This window comes from Schistocerca gregaria, chromosome 7 (assembly GCF_023897955.1).
Source record: "Schistocerca gregaria isolate iqSchGreg1 chromosome 7, iqSchGreg1.2, whole genome shotgun sequence".
Taxonomy (NCBI): Eukaryota; Metazoa; Arthropoda; class Insecta; order Orthoptera; family Acrididae; genus Schistocerca; species Schistocerca gregaria.
In genome coordinates this window covers 107,955,337-107,979,170 of record NC_064926.1, presented here as the reverse complement: position 1 = coordinate 107,979,170, position 23,834 = coordinate 107,955,337, and the positions used below count along the sequence as shown (strand labels likewise).

Genomic DNA, 23,834 nt, shown 5'->3' with positions numbered 1-23,834 from the left:
AGCCGAACACAGAAAGATATTTCATGTCAGCATAAAAACATTATTCATCTTACATTTTAAAAACTGATAGACCATTTCAAATGGCTACCTGTGTACAAAACTGCACATCACATCCTTCAAAATTCACAATACCTGTATTACACAACATTTCTTATCAACAGTATTGAGCTGTAATAAAATTTCCCAAACTTCTATAGAAATATAATACTGATCTTGCTTCACGTATCACAATATATATATGTTTATATGCAATAGAAAAAAAATAATAGGCCTTATTGGCCAAAAGCCTTTTTTGTTGTGCCTATCTGTGCGTCAGGATCTCCGCTATATGGTGAGTAGCAACTTTCCTTTTCATAATATTTTTACATTTCATCCTGGATTTTCCATTGTTTGATCAGTGAAAAATTTAGTTAACATGCCAGAAATTAAGTAACTCTGTTCATAATTGACTTTGAACACTTATTTTGATTCATTCTAGTTCTTCTAATTCATATTGAAGCTTAATAACTAGTTAACTGCAATACATCACTTTCTGCAAAATAAATAAATTAATAAGTAAGTCATACATTTCTGATTGCATCACATCCATACTGACTGAACAGTATCTTTGAATCATTCATTTCAACAGTGTTAGTTCAATAAAAGACAGTTTTTCAATAAGTGAATAAGTTTTTCATGATATTTGAAATGTAACAACAGAGTTGCAGAGTGACTAGATGAAAATAATCATTGCATGAGATCTTGGGTAGGAATGTTTACAAATACTGAAATAAACTAAAACAAGTATACCACTTGATACAGTTTGATTTAGATCTTCTGTTGGTTTCTTTAAGTCTGACTTGGTTTAGGTTGTATTACTTCAGCTGCTGATTCAAAATAAAAATTAAAATAAAAGTGTGAGAGCTATCCACAAAGTACATTACGTTTTGGAATTAAAAATAAATATAGTATTGGAATTTTTTTTTATTATATACAGATGAAAGCCACACTTAAATACTACTTTTCTACATAGTTGCCATTTAAATTAAGGCACTTATCGTAGCAATGGACGAGCTTGGACACTAGATCGCGTGTTAATTCGGCTGCCTGCGCCTTCAACCACGTGGCTACCTCTTCTTGAAGCTGTGCGTCATCATCAAAACGCTGCATAGCCAACCACTTCTTCATTGCTGGGAATAAGTGAAAGTCACTCGGTACCAGGTCAGGATTGCATGGCGGATGAGGAAACAACTCCCACTTAAAAGATTCGAGAACTTCACGAGTGGCATTTGCCGTGTAGGCCCGGGCGTTGTCGTGAATCATCAAGATCTTTGAGCCCAACTTTCCCCCGCACTTGTTTTGTATTGCTCTGTGCAGAATTTGGCAATACCTTTGAGAGTTTATTGTAGTGCTTCTTTCCAGGAAATCCACAAAAATCACACCTTTTCTGTCCCAAAAGAAGAGGTAACCACGTGGTTGAAGGTTGAATTTTATGACGAAGGAATTTACAAGCTCGTCCATCGCTACGATAAGTGCCTTAATTTAAATGGCAACTATGTAGGAAAGTAGTATTTAAGTGTGGCTTTCATCTGTATATAATTTTACGAAATTCCAATAATTTATTTATTTTTAATTCCAAAACGTAATGTACTTTGTGGATAGCCCTCGTATTTTCTAAACTAGCAGGATGAAAATGCGTGAAAAATTTAGTTAACCTTCATATATGTAATCAAACCAGAGAATCTGCTTACAAATGAGATAGCTGGAAGCTGAAAAAGGAAAGGACTGCAGGTATATCAAAGCAAGTTGCTGATATTTAACAAAATAATTTCAAATTGCCCATCTGAAGATTTTCCTTTTAAAAACTTATTGGTTCTAATTACAGCACTGTCTCCATCTAACATAAATTCTCATATAACTGTACACAGTTTGATCATCAAACTTGAGAAACACATAACATTATTTCAATAACAGTCAAACTGTCTCTTTACTTTCATTAACATTTCAAACAATAGGAATGAATCATAGTAAAAAGATCAGGACAAGGCTGACCAAATATTCTGGTGACAATTTTCTAGCAACAGTCATATTATGAATTACTTGACTTGTAATTCATTACTTCTCTTTCCTCATTGGGTTTTGTGTACTACTCAACAGGTGAATTTTGTATTACTGCCTCTGTCATCAGATAATTTGTTGTGAGTGATCATCTTTGGTGACTGTGAATGTCTTGTGATTAGTTATACAGTGGGGCATGACTTTCCGTATTGTATAATAATAGGCTTTCCCTTTAAGACATAGCCATTAACAGTTTCTAATGCCTTTGTTGCCATGTCAGTAGCTGTAATTATAAAAATTATAATGAATCAGTTAATAATTCCACAAAATGAGAAAACTGACTTGTCAATGTGAAATAGGTTGTATATGCAACCTACTTGGAAAGGTAATGAAAGCTTGGCCTTTCATTCTGCCAGTCATCAGCCTGTAGATAATTCTCTTGTCTTCAGATGATTCAAATAAGTTAAATATTGATACCAGATCTGACTCTTTCACACAGCCAGGTAAATTCTTGAGAAACAGCACCTAGAAGTTACATTATTAGGGAGTATTCTGAATACTGAAAAGCAAACACAAGATATAAGATGTTTAATGAGGTACGCACAATACTTACAGGTGATGGTAAGCCTCTGTCATAATTTTGGAATCGAGGTAGCTGTTTAATCTGTTCCAAGTTTAGTCTGTTATTCTGAATCTCACTTAATGAAAGTACTTGTACTTCACTGCTATTTACATCTGACAACACAAAAGCTTGACCTCCACATGTATCTTTCTCTTTCATGACAGTTTTATGTTTGGGCAATGCATTTAACTGCACTATTTTACCATCTTTTATGGTGTATAATGTTTCAGGTTTACAAGTATACACACGTGTTTCATTTATCTGTTTTGTATTTTTCTTGGCATTCTTACAATCTTCTTTTCCCATTGGACTTTCTTTGACATCCCAAAGTGTTGAATGGTGATGGTAGTTGTAATGGCAGTGTGAATTTTCAACAGCAGAAGGGGCACTTGATTTTTGTGGATAGGTAATTTTCTCTTTTTTACGTCTTTTTCTTAAAGAACCAAACAACTCTTCCTCAAGTTCTTTAAGATGATGAATTGGATGATTACCAGGCCGTGGGTCAGATATTGTAGCCTTGCAGGATAGTGCAAACTGCAACAACCTTGTGTGTAAACTTTCTGGCTTTACAGATAAACTCAATTCTTGTTCATGCCTTCCAACTGACAACCTGCAAACAAAATCACAAATGAGTAAATTTAACTAATGACCAAATGCTTCTTTAACAATCTCCATTCTAATGTACTGTGAAACATGCAATTCATCAGCTTTAGAAATTAATATTTGTTTCAGAATGCTGTTTATTCTGAAGTTATGACACTGTCATGAGTTTAATTTACTATGGACACAATTATTAAAATAACAATTAAGTTGCCTGTCTCTGCAGCAATGACTATAAAACACTTACATCACACAATATTATAATCCACTACAGGCTCCATACTTACTTAAAAAACTGTTAAGATTAAAATTTTGAGTAATAATAATAATATGGAAATATAGGTATATAACAAAATGGAAAGGCAATCACTCGCCTACACCGAACCAATGAATGGCACACACAAATGATATGGAATGGATAGTTGAGGTTGCACTGATTCACAGACAGGCACAATGAAGAAGAATGCTAGAAATGCTCAGTTTTTCAGATTTTGGACTATGTCTCTCAGCATAAGCATAAGCATAAGCATAAACTCTCTCTCTCTCTCTCTCTCTCTCTCTACCATGAACAGTGATATTTACGACACAACAACTCTACATTAACAACTTGCCTCCAATTATAGCAGATAAAAATGAAGCTACTTTGTTTGCAGACTTTACAATTTAGATGTTGCAAATTCAGGTCAGGAAGTGAATAATAAAGGAAACATGCTCTGGAAGAAAGCCACTCCTGTTCAATAAATTAGAGTACAGCCTGTTTCTTAAACACAGTTGTGTCTATATTCACATTCAGATCTTCTACAATCATGAAACAATCAGTGACACAAAATAAACAAGACTTCTGTGATTTGGGATAGGTGTCAAGCTCTCATGAAAGCACATATTCATAACTTCCTGCAGAAGCTGCATGCAACTACATTTATGAAGTGAGATGGTGGCCTGTTTCAAGCCTTTCATGTCACGTTTTATCCTATTTGCATACTGAATTTGCACCCTAGAGTCTCTGACTTCATTTACTTTATGATTCGGTTTTTGTTTGTTGACTTTTCACTCATACTGCATGTTGATTATGTGAGTCGTCATTTCCCATAGGAATGCAGATTACTCATCTTTCTGTACCTAGTCTAATATTTCATTCTTGTTGTACCTTTTCCTCCTTATGTATCCGGTCTGGATCATGGAATCTCTTCTCTGCTATGGACAGAAACAGGTAGAACAGTTCGCACACTCTTGAGGAGCTCCCTGTCACTCAAAGTAAAAGTTTTCACTTTAGTGGACCACATGGCCAGCTGAGCAAATGTTTCAGTGATTATCCTCCAGGTACCTTGAACAATGGGCAGTGGAATGGTCGACTTTGTGTCCTATACAGCACAGTGGGAAACTACTGGTGGAATGAGTGAGAATTCTGCTTGCTAATAAACCTTCGGGGTGGTCCTCAGCTGTCTACTTGGCATTATTGTTCTGTATTTTGGTCTCCAGACACCATTTCCAAAAGTGAAATATATAATCATACTTAGGTCTGTGAAATTTTCAAACCTTGTCCTCTCTGTGGTAACATTCTGTGAAACTCTACAAATTCTCCAGAATTTCTGACAAATAAGTCTGGTTGTAGAGATGGGGCGACACTTGGTTCCCATTTCTGTAAAGAGAAATATCATCAGTGGATACAACTTTCATGTGGTAGTGGGAGCTCATGAATGGACTTCTAGATGGCTCATTGGAGGAGCACTTAGGCCCTTCCAGGAAGTATATAGAAAAGTTGTGCCAGGGGCCTTTCTGATAACTGAAGGAAGGCTTTCAAAATTTAGAGAAGCATTCTTGATCTGACTATCATTCTGATTCTGTTTCTGAGGTCTCATGTGGACTCTGGACTCTGATTTGGATTCAGATTCTGTGCTTGGACACATTTTTTTCCACTTCTTTCTTTTGGCAAGTTTCTGCAGTTCTTCTGTGAATTAACTGGCATCCGCAATTGCTAATCAAGAAGATGACAAGATCCACCACACGTGCTCATAGCACCTTGGCCCAGGTCAGCAACAGTTAGCAGCCACAGCAGCATGTTACACGGTGACTTGTCTGGAGCTGTCTCACTCACAGCCATTCCATGGCCGCATCTGCAATGTACACCTCCAACTTTGGTGATTGTGAGAAATGAAGGGAAGAGCAGCTCACATCTGTTTTCTCACACTGGTATGCATGTTCTCTGCAATCTAAGTCTTGTTCCAAAGGGATGTCATCCATAACCACTCATCTTTTGTTTCAGTACTGAGTTAACTCAATGGAGTTACCCATCTGGTAATGATTCTTTCTGTTCCATATCCTATATTGATTGATCTGCTGTGTGCTCTGTTTGGATTCATATGCTTCTTTTTCATATTTATTTCAGTTTTACAATCATGGTTGAAAACTTTTTTGTGTTATTTATGTGTCTAGGCAACATGTCAATCATAACTGTCCAGCATCATGCTCCTCTTGACTATGATAACCATTCATTTTTCTGATTATTATTTTATCTTATTTAGTAAAATTCAGTCTTACATTTTTTGAAATCTGAATGATAATGTGTTGTGAGTAAATTGCACATTGTTTCAATAAATCTAATGTTTACCACATCAAACTCTATCATTCAGCAACTGTTAAAGTAAATTAATCAATTGAAATGCCCAGATCCTTCAACCATAAGCAATGATGAGGCCCCTGATGGGTAAGGATCTTATCAAATAACATTTCCAATGTTCATTTCTCAAGTAGCCTGTCAATTTCATGGGGATAATCTATCATTTTACTTGATCTGGATTGATATAATTAGCAACAATCTAAACTGCACACCTATGGACACCATGATGAGCAAGTGGTCATGTTCATAGCGCACCTGGCTTCTGGTTACATTACAACATTGTTAAGGCTTTTGTGGCCACTTGTTGACAAATTTGACCATTTATTTGATAATGTTCTGATGTTTTGCCAGCACAAGGGGCTGGCATTGTCAAAGCTTTACCCTCCATTGCTCGTGGTGGACTCCAGAAATGATGGATGAAGCTTTGACAATGCAAGCCACTCGTTCTGCCAAAACATCAGGAAAATTATCACACAAATGCTGGCCAAAGAACCTGAGACAGAAGCCAACAGGCAATTTAATAAAAATATTGTCAGAAGTCAGCACTAGTCGTACACTGAAACTTGCTTCCTTTGCGTAATTTCAATATTTGATGTCATATAGTGTAGGATAACCAAACCAATAAAGTATGCTAAAAAACTAGCACAAGCATATTTCTAACAAGAAAAGTCTTGTACATGAAATTAAGATACACTTTTAACATTGTATGCTCTCCTAACGTATCTGTACTTGTCATGCTGTATCACACTAACTCATTGGTAAAAGAAACTATGGAAAATTATCAAGTACACTGCAAATCTGTATGAAATACAAGCTTGCGTATGTAAACATAAAGACTTATTAAGCTAACTATACCAAACTTACTGAGCTGATTTCTTAGATAGAGACATAAATAACCACAATATGAAATCAGAACTGATTACATAAAAGATGATATTATTTCTTCCGAGACTGTATATTTGTGTTAATTGAAGCCACTATAAATACCCATATTTAAGTGGACCATCCCTGAATATACCTTATATGACATCCAAATAAACAACCAAGGCATCTAAATGTGTGATGCATCACACAATAGGTAAACATGTTAGTAAGAGCTCTGCAATACTGGCAACATACTGATGAGTGAGAACATGTACCATGCAGTTTTGCAGGACTTGTACTTACTTGTTTATTAATCATGTGATCCAATATGTGATAGAGGTCTGGTCATATGTTGTATGGCATACATTTATGGACTATTCCACTTGAAAATGGTTATATTTCTGAAGCTGGCCAGTATAAATAAGCAAAGTAAACAATCTTAGCAGAAATAATGCCACCTTTCAAATAAATAAATAAATAAATAAATAAATAAATAAAAAATCAAAAAATCAAAAGGCAAGTGGACAGAGGAATTTAAATTTGGTTGGGAGAGCTTAGATGATGATCCGCGCAGTGGTTGACCAAGATGTGTCACTACTCCAGAAATCACTGCAAAAGTTCCCAAAATGGTCATGGAGGATTGCCAATTGAAAATGCATGAAATTGCTCTTGCTTGCCAAATTTCGTCTGAAAGGGTATATCACATTTTAATTGAAGAAATAGAAATGAAAAAAATCATCTACATGATGGGTGCCACAACAAGACAATTCACGCCCACACACACATGCCGTCACCAAGGCAAAATTATGTGAACTAAGGTATGAATTGTTGCGACACCCACCTTATTCACCTGATATGGCTCCATCAGACTTCCATCTCTTTCCAAAACTGAAAAATTTTCTTGGTGGATGAAGAATTACTTTAAACAAAGAACTGATAGCCGGAGTTGACAACTATTTTGCAGGCCTGGAGGAAACAAATTTTTGAGAAGGGGTCAAGGCACTGGAACATCATTGGACCAAGTGTGTTAATCTACAAGGAGACCATTGTAAAATAAAAAAAGTTGCAGTGATGTAAGTACTTTTTTCTGTACTGTTCTGAGAACTTTTCAAACCATCCTCATACAATTCTCTTTTGCATAAGTTTGTATTTACTGTTTTCATGTGTAGGTTCATTTTCTGCCTAGTTTCATATGCGTATATATTAAAGCTATGTCTGAAGAAACTTTCCTTTTTTAAGATGCTCCCTTTTGTGAAAATTAGTATTGCGTATACACACAAGCAAGGCAGTGGCAATATTTTGAGAATTTTAAAAAGGGGTTACAGGAATCCTGGCATTTAGCTTTTTATCGCCCTGATATCTTTTTCTGTATTTTAAATGTTTTTGTAAACTTTGTGGAATTCCTCGCAAAATTATTCTGTACATAAGGAGTGACTGTATACTACAATGGTACATTGTCCGCACTGGTGAGCAGCTTGTATTCTGATTGAGGATATGTGAAATTAGCTGAACATTAAATGCTGTACAGACTTAAATAATTGAAATAACATATTTGTTACCTTTTCTCCACTTCCCGCTCTCGTTCATTCAGTCCATTGTTTATTTTTGAATGTATAAGTAACAGTTGTGATGAAAGGATAGATTTTTCAACTTTTTTGTATTTTTGTGAGAAATGATCCTCCCCAAGTTCATAATCTAGTGCCATTTCCACTTCTTCATTGGAGAGCCCAAATGACTTCAAATCCTCTATATGGGCGGCTTTCTTTGCTGTTTCTTCAAACTGCTTCAGCGAGCTTTTCCCAGATGTTAAATTTGTAAATGGACAATATTCAGAGGCTTTTTCAAAATGTTTTTTGTCTTGCAGTTGCCTGAAACATGTTATTGTTAAAAATCAAATGTAGATGGTTTGGCAGCTTTCACATGACTCGTAGTTAATAACAAAAGAAATAATACACAACTGAGATTTCTTTTAAGTACTGGTAATGAGATTAAAGAATGTAAATTTTATAAAACCCATGAAGAAGGACAATGCAATGAAAAATACAGTCCAGTCTATTTATAAGAAGTCCATTTTCAGCAAATATTGTGAGTTTTACACATAAATAGTTAAATTGTTCTTATCCCAATTATTCTCCTAACTAATATAAAAGTAAACTGAAAAATATTCAGCAAACACTCACTCTTCTAGTGTAATGTTTTTGTCCAACTGCTTAGTGACCAGCTCTTTGATAAGTCGGTCACCTGCAGATTCCACATGCTCGGTGGGTTCATCTGCTACTGTCGATTTAGTTTCATAGAGCTTTGCTCTCGTACTCTGTACCTTAGCCATTATCTAGGAAAAAAAGTTATATTATAATTAAAATTATTCATTATGTCATAGTTAATGTGACATTACAATGATCATAGGTATATTTACTGCAATTTAAACTATGGTTGATAAGGGATAAAGTCACATTACTCCAACATTACGTGAATCTCTCAGACCCTTTACAGTGCAAGTAAATCATGTGACAATAAATAGGATAGGTTCAGAAATTAGAACAAATACATGCTATGAAGAAATTAATGAAATATTACACACATTTATCATAGAGACACTAGTGTAAGGATGAGCCAGAGAGTAGGGGGTTTTATTTTATTTTTATTTGCTTTCAAAAGTTACTTTATTCGCTTGTTACAGTCAAGCATTAGCTGGCAGCGTTAGCTGCCTGTAATTTTCTCATCCCACGGTCTGGCAACAGCAAGTCAGCAGGCATCTCGATCACGTGCTCCCCCCCGTGTGCTGACGAGATAACGTCGCCCAGACGACAACGCTGACCAGGCCACACTCTGGAATTTTCCATACCGCCCCCACAGGTTCCTTACACTAGTGTCTCTATAATAAATGTATGTAATATTTCATGAGCAGTGTGGTGGCGCCATGGACTTTGTTTGCAGTAGCTGCCACACCATTCGGACTTGGCCATTCTTGCTCACCCTCACCTCCCTAGGCTTGAGCATGTGACCCATGCAATGCATTTACTTCCAATAAATGGCCTTTTATCTAAAACTGTCCTAATGGTTTATTCCCATCCACTGTCTTCCACTCCTAAGCCAGCTCATCTTGTACAAAACTGGTGTCAGAATCGGGATACGTTCCCATATCGACTTTTTCGCTAATCCAAATTCTTTCGGCAAATGTAACTTGCCAATAGCCTGATGCCACAGTATCTTGCACTTCGTCACACTTCTATCGCCGAGCAGTTCACGTGTATAGAATGTGATAGCCAGCCGTCACGCTCTCCGCACACAGACCACGGCTGTGTTAGTAGAAACGCAATGAGCACGCACTCCAGTGACGTGACCATTTGAGTCTGCTGGAACCGGCTACGCGAGCCGGATGTCGTCGCGTCATTCGCCACCATGCCAGGAGCCTGCCGCACCGTGCCGGCGAACCAACGCCACCCGCCGCGGTGCGAGGGGTCCGCCGCCCCCGCATACAAGCTGAGCTGCGGTAATCTGCCGCCAACACACCTGCCACCGCCCGAGGGTCCAGCAGCCACCCACCCGCACCTATGTCAGCCACCAGCCGAACCACCATTGACCACCGCCATCACTCCATCACGCTCTTGTTGCTGCCAATGCATCGCACCGATACAACCTTCATGTAAGTTGCAGCGTTGCTTCAAACATTAACATCACGAGCCCTCCGCCACTGGATTAGTTTATTTGGTGACCTCTCTTTTATGTAATAGTCATTTATTGGGTCACTAGTGGCCCTAATTTTGCAAACATGCCGATGGGTACAAGAGCAATGGAATGGGATACTGCTGAAGAGGCAGCGGAGTCAAACCCGGAAAGCGTGTGGGGGCAAGCCCCGCCATCCACCTGTGCCCACAACCAGAATAATACACTGGCTGAGGACCGGAGAAAGTAAAGAGATGGAATATGTTAGTGTTAAGTGGCATACTCGGGAACAAAGTAGTTAAGATTTTAATTGACACTAGTGCACAAATTAGTGTATTATTTGTAGATAGAAACGATCAAAAGGTGCTGCAGCAACCCCGATTTCATGTCAATGGCCTTGGTGAAGAAATAATTGTCCCTGCAGGTTTGTGTGTGGTGAATCTGCAAATAGATGAGAATAATTACAGTCAAGAGATGGAAATAGTAAGGTTAAAGAAATGTGATTCTGACATAGTATTGGGGAATGACTTCTTGCACCATTATCGCGGGATGGTGAATAATCCAACGCAAACTGTGCAGTTTGTTGAAATAATTCATCATTTTGGCAGTGTACCAACCCATCAGACACGAGAAAGCTGTGAAAGGCACCGTTCACAATCTCTCAGAAAACTGCGGATGTGGGTGATAAAAACTACTGAACCTGTAACGATAAGAGGCGGAAGTGGAAAAATTCTTTGGATAAATGTAAAGAACCAGAAGCAGCCAAAGACAGACATTCTGGTGGATTCACTCACCCAGAATGATGTATTAGCTCATATTAATAGAAGTATGTGCTGAGTGCAAAGAAAACAGAAAGGTTTTGCAATACCAGTGAGTATAGATAACTTTGGTGTGAAAGATGTTGTAATACTGAAAGGTACTATTGTTGCTAGTGGACAGGAGATCTTGGAAGAAGCAGGAGGAGCTGAAATTCCACAAAGTAAAGATGAGAAGGGACGAAGGAGAAAGAAGTGTCCAGTCAGAGAAGTGCATTACGTCGTGTCATCATTGCAGAATCAGTTGATGGAAAAGTTGAGTCATTTAAGCATTGAGGAGAAAAAGATGTTGCAGCCATTGTTAGAGGAATTTTCTCGGTTGTTTGAAGAGAGGCAGTTTCCACCAGCCATGGATCTGGTTCAACACAAAATTCCGACTGGTGAAGCACGGCCGATTGCGCAGAAGTCGTATCGTATACCATATCATTTGCAATCTGTAGTCGAAGATACGATTCAGCAGCAATTAGCAGCAGGAATCATTCGACCCTTCTCAAGTTTGTGGGTGTCCCCTGTGGTCGTCGCGGCGAAAAAGTCAGTAAAAGGAGAGAGAGCCTATCATCTATGTGTTGATATGAGGGCGGTAAACCAAGTAACTACTCCGGACACATACTCCTTACCGCGTATTGACGAAACATTAGACCTAATAGGTAACTAAGTTTTTTACCACCCTTGATTTGCCCTCTGGATATCATCAAATCCCTGTTGCACCCTAGGATTGCCCTAAAACTGCTTTTGTTGTATCTACGGGATTATAAGAATGTGTAAGAATGCCATTTGTTTTGAGGAATGCACCTACCATTTTTCAAAGATTTGCAGATCTGTTGCTGCGGATACTGAGACCCACAACATGTTTAGTATAATTAGATGACATTATTATTTTTTCTAAAACTATAAAGGAACATGCAGAGAGACTGAGGGATGTATTGGAAAGGTTGAAAGGAGCTCACTTGAGTGTGAAACTGGAAAAGTGTGCCTTTGCCCAATCACAGGGACAATATTTAGGACATAGAATACGTGAAGGTGTCAAACCGGACCCCTGTTTAGCCACAGCAGTAAAGGAATTTCCAACACCAAGAATTACAGTCATTTTTAGGCCTTCCAAATTATTACACACATTTTGTGAACAATTATGCAACCATTGCTAAGCCCCTGACTAAATTATTGAAGAAACGAGTTAGTTTTACCTGGACCAAGAAATGTGATGAAGCCATGCAACAAATTCAACATGTTTTTACTAGAGCCCCTGTACTAGCATACCCAGATTTTGAAAAACCATTTATTCTGTCAGTAGATGCTTCAGATTATGCTGTAGGAGCCATTCTGTCACAAGAAATCGATGGAGAAGAACGACCAATTGCTTATGCATCTCGAAAGCTTAACAAAGCGGAATTGAATTACAGTACAACTGAGAAGGAACTCTTAGTGCTCATGTTTGGTGTAACCTATTTTCGGTGCTATTTGTATGGGAGAAAATTTACTGTCATTTCGGATCACACCACATTACAGTGGATGTTGAACCCAAAAGATCCTAGTAGCAGGTTAACTTGTTGGGCTTTAAAATTGAGTGAATTTGAATACAAGGTAAAACATAAACCATGCAGGTTGCATCAAAATGCCGATGCATTACGCTGAAAAGTTAAAGTGATTGTTACCAATGATGTTTCTATTGAAGAATTGAAGGAAGCACAGCAAAGAGATGTTCAATGTCAGAAGTATGAAACTTTGTCTGAATTTTCTGTCGACGATGGGCTTTTGTACTGAAAAACCCCACTGGGTAAACTAGTAGTAATTCCGAAAGAACTACGTCCCAAGTTAATAGCACAATGTCACGATAGCCTGCAAGTATGTCATAATGGTTTTCATGACACCAATTGCCAAATAGCTGCCCGTTATTTCTGGGAAGGCAGACGGCGAGACATGCAAAAGCATATACAAAATTGCTTGCCCTGTATTAGGAGGTCATTGCCACCTCAAACAAAGGTACCTTTGCAGCAAGAGCCAGAAGCCACTTGTCCTTGGGCTTTAGTAGCAGTAGATATTGTTGGTCCTTTCCCTTTGAGTCCACAAAATAACAGATATATATTGTCTATCATGGATCATTTTTCCAGATTCTTAATTCTTGTTCCCATACCAGACATGTCCACAGAAACTGTAGCTCGTGCATTTGTCACCGACTTGGTATTACCATATGGAAGTCCTGAAGCTGTACTTACAGATCAAGGCATGAATTTTATGTCAGCATTGTTTACAGAAGTCTGTCGACTATTGCGAATCAAAAAGTGGAGAACGACACCATTTCACCCGAAAGTGAACGGACACCTAGAGCGAATCCATTGCACAGTTACATGTTTGCTTTCTTACTATATCAATAAAACTCACTCTGACTGGGACAGGTACATCCAATACGCCACCTCAGCATATAATAGCCATGTCCATGAAGCTACAGGATATACCCCTTATGAAGCGGTATATGGCCGACCTCTGAATTCGCGTTTTGAGATTGACAAACTGCCCCCTGGAATTAAATCCAAAGACGTGAAAGGTTTGGCACAACATTTAAAAGCGATTTGGAAGAAAGTAAGAGGGAACAATGCAAAAGCTACAGCCCAGCAGATAAAGAGGAATAATGAGAAAGCCAAAATGACTGAGTACAAGATAAGAGATTTAGTCATGTTACGCAATCCAGTAGTAAAAAAGGGGAGAACAAAGAAGTTTACACCTACGTATGAAGGACCATATCACAACCTAGGTGTGCTCTAAGGTCAAAATATCCCTATGGTTCATGCTCCAGGGACTAAGTCCAACATGCCATGTAATTAACTGGAAAAGCCTTTAGTGAACCAAGAAAATTAATTGACGGGAAACTGCCATCATTGCTATGTATTTATTTAAGTTGTTCATTTAAGCATGTTAGTGGTAAGTATTCATAAGTATTGGCAACAATTGGTAATAGAATTTAGGATGTCACATGCTAATGGTAGGGATTAAGAGTTTTTGTAATCATTCTGTCTTGCATCACTTAATGTCTCCAGTAATGTTGTCATAGCAGCAAAGGACTGACAGACACTCATTAGTAGCGGAATTAAAGGAAAAAGTTGTCCTCATCAGTGGAACACACAGGGTTAGGAATCAATTAATCTTGCAGATGTCAAATGGATTTACACTTCACCTGTTGACTCAGTGAATAGTAAACAGAAACAGCTGCTAAAGCTCTACCACAGTAACATGTTAGCAACAGGCCTTTGTAACTGCCATTAGATCAGCGACAACATGCTGCCATCTACCTACTGTTTGAAATACACCATAGTACGTATATGTTTGTACTAAGCACTCACACACAGATAATAACAATGTTAAAGAGGGAAAAAACAATTCGGACATCAGACTAGAGAGACACTGGTTTCAATTAGCAAGGATACATACGTCTAGTTAAACACCAAATATACTACTTTAAAAGTGAAAGGCGCCCCCCCCCCCCCCCCCCACAAGTGCTATTTTATTGCTTTCATAATACTACGCTGAAGAGATGACACGGTAAGTATTACGATACTACCGGTTTCTGTATATTAAATGCCAAAGAGAGAGTCACGTGGTCAATGCCAGGTGAGACTGCCGCTCATAGTTTGTCCACAGACTGCAAGGCTCGCCCTTCCCCGCCATCTTATGACGCTCCAGCTTACCCCTCCCCCTTCCCCGCAGGCCTCTCCGCCAAGGGAACAGCCATTAGAGTTCCACCCCCCCCCCCTCCCCCACTCCCTAGTTATGCCTACCCAGCTCCCACCTCTACCGCTGGCGCGAGCAGTGTCTGAAACTCTCCCTCACCAACCCGTCTTAGCTATTCAGACCGACCTCTCGTCTTCCTCCTGTACGAAGAGACTCCAGCCCCCACCCCCTCGCTCCCCCCCACCCTCGCAGCGGGCCATACATCTCCACAGCATGGATCAATTTCCCACACTACGCTTTTTTACATTCATATAGTTGTAGCATAACCAGTCAATCCCAGAAGATAGTTATGAAAATAAACCCACCGGCCTAATATTGCCCTACAGATTTTACTAGTTTTACCCAGGGGTGGAAATCTATTCATGTCATCTAGTTGAATTCTTAGTAAAGAACAAGAAAGGGAAGGAAAAAGAGAAGTAAGTGTGTGTGTGTGTGTGTGTGTGTGTGTGTGTGTGTGTGTGTGTGTGTGTGTGTGTGTGTGAGAGAGAGAGAGAGAGAGAAACACTGCTGCCTAATGCACCCCGACAGGAGACATTGGGATCTCAAATTGGTCTCCAACTACGTTGTATTGCCACCCTCACAGTTAATAAACAGATTTATATGGCGTCAATGAAGCCGGCCCTTGCCATGATATTTATTCTGTAAGTGACCACTGTGTGGGAAACACATCAGTCAAAAGGATGCCATCGTAAAATAAAAGAAAGTAGAGTAAAACCCAAGTTAACACCAATTCAGAATAACAGCCCTAAAATTATTGTCCAGTTCAGAAGTTATTAGCTACCAGTTCCAAGTAAAGGATACCTGAGAGAATCAAGCCTTCATCCCAACTCATGCAGAAGTATAAAAATTCATAAATTACGTGCATGTTAGATGAACAGAGTATCTAAGTGAGTAAATTAATTATGATAGTTCCATAAACTTTAACAACTGAGTTATCTGAGACCCTTGAAAAGAAGATTCTTCACGAATAACTGTTGTGAACAACATAAGCTAAGTCTGGGAGAAATTCAGTGACCACCCAGAGGAACTTGACTCGGCACATCGAAAGGAACACCACCCAGCCTCCACATGAACAAAGGCCCATTCTACGAGAGGCAACCAGTACCGGTGTCAATGAGTATTAGGAAGCAGGTAGGTAAGAGAGTTAACAAAAGAAACAACGAACAAAACTCAGAACAAATGGCTAGCGAACTGCCAACAGTCAACCTTACGTAGTTATAAGACCCGAAGAACAAAATGATGTAAGAAATATCTTACCAAATGTTTAATAATATTAAGGAAGGTAACAGCACTTATTGATCTGATAGCTGATGAAGGTGTAAAACCACTTTAAATTAAAACCTTGCTAATGGAAGTATTAACATAACACTGTACTAATCTGCAGCATTACTAGTAACATTGGCACAACTTAATGACAGCACACCTGTAGGTGGACATTCCAGAGACGTGTTGTTCGGTGTGGAGATACAAACAAAAGCATACAAAGAAAAACAGATAATATTTACACCTATTTTGCTACAAAATGTAACTGGAGAAAAGCGAAGTTTTGTGTAAGGGAAATAATATTTTGCACTTTTGCTTCTGACACGCTTTTGCCACCACTTGTGTCACTATGATGGGTTGCCATTTACTTATGTCTAAGTACTATTTTTATTATTGTTCATTTTGCCTATGTTTTATTATCAATTATTAGAGAGTTTTGCTAGAACTTTATCAGCACCAGTAATTGAGTATTTGCGTCAATAAACCTAGTGTTTCCACATGTCACTGTGTTACTAGAATGATGAGGATAATTATTTAATTTGTGGGATTCCAAGTATGCCAGAGTAAGTTCCCGAGTTATTATTTAAGTGTTTATGAATAATGTTCTAGGTAAGTTACTATTTTGAAAGGGTAATTTAAGATGTAACCATGCTTTATTTCATTTGTATTTGAATGCTCAATTGGAGGGACATGCCACATGCCTCCCCACATAGTAGATAATGTAAATGCAGTGAATAACTCCCACACAGCAGGAGACTTTGGCCGTACATCTCGTTTGTTAGATAAACCAGAGAACAATACCTGCAAGGGCACGCATCTTGCGTGACGCGACCGGCAATCGCGTGGATCCCTAGCTGTCTACGTCATTCCTTAACTTTTCAATTTCGAGGCATAGTCCATCCTACCCACTTTCATCTTTTAACTTTCAACAGAACAACACATGAAGAGTCATACACAACCTACAAGGGCACATACCTGATGTGATGCGACTGGCAATCGCACGGACCCTAGCTATCTATGTTCCTTCTTAACTTTTAAATTTTGTGCCATAGTGTGTCCTACCCACTTTCATCTGTGAAATATCAACCGAACAACATCTTTTGGAGTTTATTATCCAGGCGTATTCCAACACAAAACTATTCAGTTCATGTGAACTAACACAATTAGACTTCAATCTTTCATGTCGAAGAAGAGTTCACGAGAACAGAGTTCCGTGCTTTCTGACGACTGCTGATCAGGCACTATCAGACGTGAACCATGTCTAGCCCGCAGCTAAACACCAGTAAGTGGAAATCTCAGTTCAAAACTTGAGCTTTCTTTGACATTATTCTTCCATTGTATTTTCCGAAGGATCACCGGCTACTGAAGCAGTATTATTTAACCGTATGACGTGTCTCAGGACACTGCAATATACCGAAGGATAGATGGAATTCAAAGCAACTAGCTGGGTCCAATGAGGCCAGCACCTAAGAATTATAGAGACGACGAGTTTAGTCGTCGCAAATGGTGAGAGGATGAAGATGGCGAATTTGGTCACAAAGTAAAGTTTTTTTTTTTTATGTGAGAGATTCTAGTTTTAAAAAGAAGTATGTAGCAGCTATCCTGAAATCGCAGCATTGTCGTACACAGTTAAGTAGGCAATACCATCGTGTCAATGATGTGCCATGCACTATACCTTCATAAAGGGAAAGTCCTTCAGAAATTATGCTCGATTTAGTTGTTTCTAATTCAATTCCTTGCACTTTCTGTTTCCACTGTGGAAGTCTCTAGATTCTCGTTGAGTTTTGTTTTTCCCCTCTTGTTATCAATAGCGTTGACATCCAACAACACAATCTTTGTATCCGAGACTAGGAAACCAACCTAGCATAAGAACCTGTGTGTTCCTACAGTAAAAGTAATTCCTCCAGGGCCGTGTACCTTGCATGTTGCGGTTAGTGCCCGCAGAGTGCCCAGCTGATCGTTTTATTCTTTCAATTTTTGTTTTCGTAAATCAATCGCCTACCTATCTCTTTCATCTGTGTGTCATTGCCTCTTATATTTCCATACAACTACTATAGTATAGCAGCGTCGATCCTGCACCCAGCCTACTCTCAGGCTATTCCACTCAGTGTAATCGGAGGTCCAATGAGTGTAATGCTCTTAGACTGTCCACCCATTCTTGCTTCTTGCTCAGTGTACGGTACAACTGGGGTAACCCCCCCCCCCCCCGTTTTCCATGGTGTAAGGATTAAGCAGAATTGCTTTACAGCACTGTTGCCCGCTACTTTTCCCTGGCACTGGGGTTAAGCAGAGCTGTTTTTCACTCACCACCACCAACAGACATTCACACTAGTAATCCCAGATATTTGACACTCTCTTCCCACACTAACACTTCCTACTGTCGAGGATATGTGAGTTTCGTAGTCCCAGGCAACGAGATGCCCCACCTGCACAAAACACATGACTTTGTGGTGTTTAGCAAATGTAATGATGCATGACAAACTTCTTCTTATAATGTGAACATTATCACACTTGGATGGTCAGTGCAAAGAAGCATCTAACTTTGTTCATTTATTGATATGAAATACAGCAGATATCCTTGTCACTAGCCCGGATCGCCAAAGGCATACCACAATGTCCCAAAGTCTGTTACATGAATGCATACATGCTCATAATTTCATGTGCCGCGAAATCGCCCTCCGAAACCATCCTACAGGATGAGAGATCAACCTTTTCCGGGGGAAGCACCAACACCAACCCGCTCCCAAACTGTCATTCGCCTTACGGAACCCTGGTTCAGGGCTGTTAACACAAACCACCTATACGCAGTAGACCAACCTACTATACACAGTAGACCAACCTCCGATATTAACCCTTCATTGCTATGGACACAACTTCCAGTCACAGACATATGAGATAGAAATCTCAAACAGTGGATTTCTAGCAAACTGTTCTTATTGTGATGTTATCACGCCACTAATAACCTTTCATGCCACTATGGCTTACTCCCTTACCTACATTTTTTCTGCCTGATAGCCCATTTGTGGTACCTCTGTCAACAGATCTGCCTACTTTGTCCAATACATCAAATGATCACCTCTTAACGTCAATTAATGACCTCTTAAAACATGAGGAAGAACAAATTTCTTACAATCGCCTGTTAGCACACTTAAATGAATGGCAGACAGCCACTAAACCACATACAACCATCATACCCAGTGTCACGGTAACCCCGGCCACTGCTATCTTATTATTATACTGATATGGACCTTGTACAAAAAGGGATTTTGCAAACAGTTAAGACCATCCCCTCCAATGATTCCAGAATCTCAGCCTCAGGGCGAATATTGCCCATGGCTCGAAGGAAAAACCTATCAGGCATGTGGCCTCCTTTAGTTTTAAGAGTGCAACTGTGTTATCAATTAATGTGAAAACTTGTGCTGCATAGTGAAGGTCTCCCCTAGAGCTATCCCCTTTTTAAATGTGTGAACCTCCCCTCATACCCCACTGTGCTGAGTTCCAGTGAATGGGCCTGGCCACCGCCACACCCCCTTCTCGCCGGCAGCTCGCGCACTACACGCTGATGACTAAGCAACAAGCCGCCTCATGCCACTTATCCTTACGTGTTACGTCAATGGTGTATGTTCACATTTTAACTTATTTAAGTAAAAAAAGGCACTTTAAGTTCATTTCAGAAACAAAAACATTCAGGATGTATGCCCGATTCCAACTAGCACATTTTTAATATGATCACACTTGTAATTAATACAATTTTGTTTTGATGTTTTATAATGTTTATTCCTTGTTCTTGTATACACATAATATTGCTGAAGTGTGCAAGCCCCTTTGTGACCCCTAGGAGGTCTTAAAGTCTCTATACCCATCCATAGTTTAAGGCCCCTACCTTCTTTTGTGGGAGCCTTTAACAATCAACTACTGTTTACATTTAAATGACCATCATATAGAAAGAAATCACATATGTTCTCCACTTCCACAGAAGGGGAAGGGGTGTAAGGATGAGCCAGATAGTAGGGGGATTTTATTTTATTTTTATTTGCTTTCAAAAGTTACTTTGTTCGCCTTTGCCAGCAGCGTCGGCTACCTGCAATTTTCTCGTCCCACAGTCTGGCAACAGCAAGTCAGCAAGCATCTCGATCATGAGCTTCCCCTGTGCGCTTACGAGGTAGCCACCCACCACCAGTGCCCCCCCCCCCCCCCCTCTCTCTCTCTCTCTCGATTGCCCTGTAGCAGAAAACATCTCCTGCCCTTCTGCCCTTCCCAGTGCGGCAGCACCACGGACTTTGTTTTCAGTAGCTGCCACGCCATTCAGATTTGGCCGTTCTGGCTCACCCTCGCCTCCCTAGGCCTGACTAGGTGACCCATTTCAGTGCATTTACTGCCAATAAATAGCCTTTTACATAAAACTGTCCTAATAGTTTATTCCCACCCACCTCCTTCCGCTCCTAAGCGAGCTCGTCCTGTACACTAGTTTAAACATATGTACTTCATGTTAAAGAAGGAACTATCAAACTGGCACAGCTGTCAAATGACATGAATTCATTCAGATATGCTGATGCCCTCCCACTAGCATAGACAACTTTGCCAAGCACAGTCTCTGGCTATCTTTGCAAAGTGAAATAGACCAAAGTAGCTCAGTTTTTAAGAAGCCTTTCAGCAAATGCTGCATACTGTCTCAACACATCAGTCATGCAGTGATCCTGGATTTCTCATGGTTTATGGTATTCTTAAGTGCACAAATATCTTAGCTTCAGTCTGTGATTGTGTGTTGCCTTGAAAAGTGTTGAGAACAGTTGGTCATTCTAGACAAACTGGACTTAAAAATGGTTTCAGCACAGCTGCTCTCTTGAGTCACTCACAAAATGAATTTATTAGTGAAGAGTCCTGGTTGTTGCTTTTTTTAAATAAACTTCAATTTTCTTTTTGCATTCTAGCCAATACATTTAGCACAAAAGATGCTGTCCTGAAATATAAAAATCAAACAGTTCTCAGCTGATGATGTGTACCACAGTTAAAGAAGTTTTTTTTGTTGAGATAATGGTATAACTAGTATGCTTCTACCAAGATTAATTACTTGGCAGTGGGAACCTAATCTTCATCAATGTCAAATTGTTAAATATTATGGAAATTTCAGGAAGGAAATAACATACGCCATTTGTATCCCCCTTCTCAATACTTCACTTCAGACTCTTTCCAAGGGTGCCCATATCTGGGGCAAGGGTGGGGGTTGGCAGGGAGGGGGGGGGGGGGGGGGGGGAAGATGTGTGGGACTGCCCCTTGGCAATCTGCTGCCCCTGCCCCCAACTCTCCAGGTAAGGAAAAAGTATGGTGCAATCATGTGTTTTTCTTTCAAGAAAGTGCCCGCACAAACTATTGTATGGGCACTCTTGACTCTTTTTTTTTTCCCCTTACTCACATTTTTCTTATACATACTCAAGTTATGGTAAATATAGTCAGTTTTAAAAGGCTCATGTTATATAAACAGTCAAATGTGAAACACTGTACCAGGAAGTTGATACTGATTTCACACAGATTTCTCCAAGATTTATTGAGAAATTGTGTCATTTGATACTTATACCGCTAATGTGTCATATTTGTACACTTATTATTATAAAAAAGACAAAGCTATACTCCCTCCATATGAAGTTTCAGTTATGATTGTTGTTGTTTGCAGTCCTCCACAACAGTCTATCCTGTTCAAATCTCTTCATCTCTGCATAACTACTGCAACCTACATCCATATGGACTATTTCTTGATGTTTCAAAATGAGATTTCAATAACACGGTGCCACAAATTTATTTTTCCCGGTTTGATTCAATACCCCCAAATTAGTTGCCTTATCTGCCCATCTACTTTTCAGCATTATTCTGTAACATCACAAAGCAAAAGCTTCTATTCTCTTTTCGTCTGTATACTTAATTGTTCGTGCTTCATCTCTCTATATAGCTACACTCTAGAAAATACTTTAATTTACACTGGCTCTTCTAGAAATGCTTTTCATTCTATTGACAGTCATGTCTACTTTGGTCACCATGACCTATTTTGCTACACATATACTAATTATCTACTTCTAGTGTCTCATTCCCTTAGCATCAACTGATTTAATTTATCAACACTCTGTTACCTTTAGTTTACTTTTGTTGTTGTCCACCTTATAACCTCTTTTAAAGACATTATCCTGTCAGTTCAATTAATTGTCCGAGGCCTTCGCTGTCTCTCAAAGAATCACAATAACATCAAGAAACCTCAGAGTTTTGATTTCTTCTCTCTGAAACATTAATTCTCTTTCCTCACCTGCTAGCTTGATTTAAAAACTAAAAGTCATGGGGAATAGGAAACAAACCTGCCTCATTCCCTTCTAAATTATCCCTCCTTTTAATATTGACTCCTATAAATGAGCCTGCACTGTGTCTTTTTTGTACAAGTTGTAGACATGTTCCACTCCCTGTGTTTTAGAAAGGATACTAGGAAAGTTTTGCAGTATGATGTAGGCTAACAACAAGTCACAGGAGTCTGACTGCTGCTGTGTTCTGAGAATATTTAATATTTGCACTGTCGCCACTGTGCCAAGTCTGTGGGTGCAATCGTTCAGTAGCAGGATTGGTTTGAAGTGCTTACTGTGGCGTTGTGGTCACGAAGTGAGATTCAGGCGGTTTTGCAGTACAACTTTGCACATGGTTTAAACTTAGACCAGTGCTTTGAAGAAATGACTCTTGCACTTGGTGATGTTTGTGTACTTTGTACAACTATATTCACATGGTACAGAGAATTCCAAAGAGGAAATTTCACTCTGGAGGATGCGGAGAGGACGGGAATGCTACGATCGTCAGTTATGGAGGAAAACATTAGTGCTCTTGGAAAATGCTAGACGAAGACAGGCAAATAACCTGTAAGCAGATAGTGGATACCTTGAGGCTACATGCACCAGTAATTCATTTCCAATTTTGCGTGATCATTTGCAAGTAAAGAATAAAGAAACTTTGTTGTCTCTGTATGCCATGTGGACTACAGAAGAGCAGATGACATGACGTGTAAGAGATGTTAAAGAAGTTTTCTATGGGTCAATCTAAGTGTTTGAATAACATGGTGACAGGTAACAAGACTTGGAGGTACTATTATGTAATGCTGACTAAGACTCAAAACAATTTTTGGGTCTTTGAAGATGATGACACACCTGTAGCTGTAAGAAAATCCTGATCAGTAAAGAAGAAAATGATAGCTTTTTTTTTTTTCTTTTCCTCCAAAGTGAATGGAATTGTGGAGTGTGTTGCTTTGGACACTTAGAAGACAGTCATGGCTAAGTGGTACATTGAGCAGTGCCTGCTCAAAGTCATCCAGTCTTTGAAGAACCTGTGACCGAATTGAAAAATGGACACTAGGTTCCTCCATCACGACAGCTCTCCAGATCACTGTACCAAAGCATGCACCAAATATTTGCAAGGTACAGGACTGAAACTTCTTGAGCACCTTCCTTACAGTCCAGACCTTGCACCTTGTGACTTTGCACTGCTCCTACATGTGAAAAAGAAGTTTAAGGGGCGCAGTTTTCAAGTGATGAGGACCTCCTGAGGGCTTGGGACAATGAGTGTGCCTTACTCCCTACAGAAACTTGGGAGAACTGGGTTAGGG

General features: G+C 39.4%; 1 protein-coding gene across 5 annotated transcripts in view; it reads right to left on the bottom strand.

Moving 5' to 3' along the window:
• Positions 1-1,807: 1,807 nt before the first annotated feature.
• Positions 1,808-23,834, bottom strand: part of LOC126281346 (RNA-binding protein 41-like) — a 44,103-nt gene continuing 22,076 nt past the window's right edge. For 3 of the 5 annotated variants that reach the window (XM_049980247.1, XM_049980249.1, XM_049980250.1), the window contains exons 2-6: positions 8,921-9,072; positions 8,300-8,608; positions 2,642-3,269; positions 2,415-2,562; positions 1,808-2,320 (exon numbers count right to left, since the gene is read on the bottom strand). In XM_049980247.1, coding sequence (XP_049836204.1) covers positions 2,220-2,320; positions 2,415-2,562; positions 2,642-3,269; positions 8,300-8,608; positions 8,921-9,072 — 1,338 coding nt within the window. In that variant the 3' untranslated portion in view covers positions 1,808-2,219. The remainder of the gene's footprint in view (positions 2,321-2,414; positions 2,563-2,641; positions 3,270-8,299; positions 8,609-8,920; positions 9,073-23,834) is intronic. The other 2 variants (XM_049980248.1, XM_049980251.1) reach the window with 1 other exon arrangement.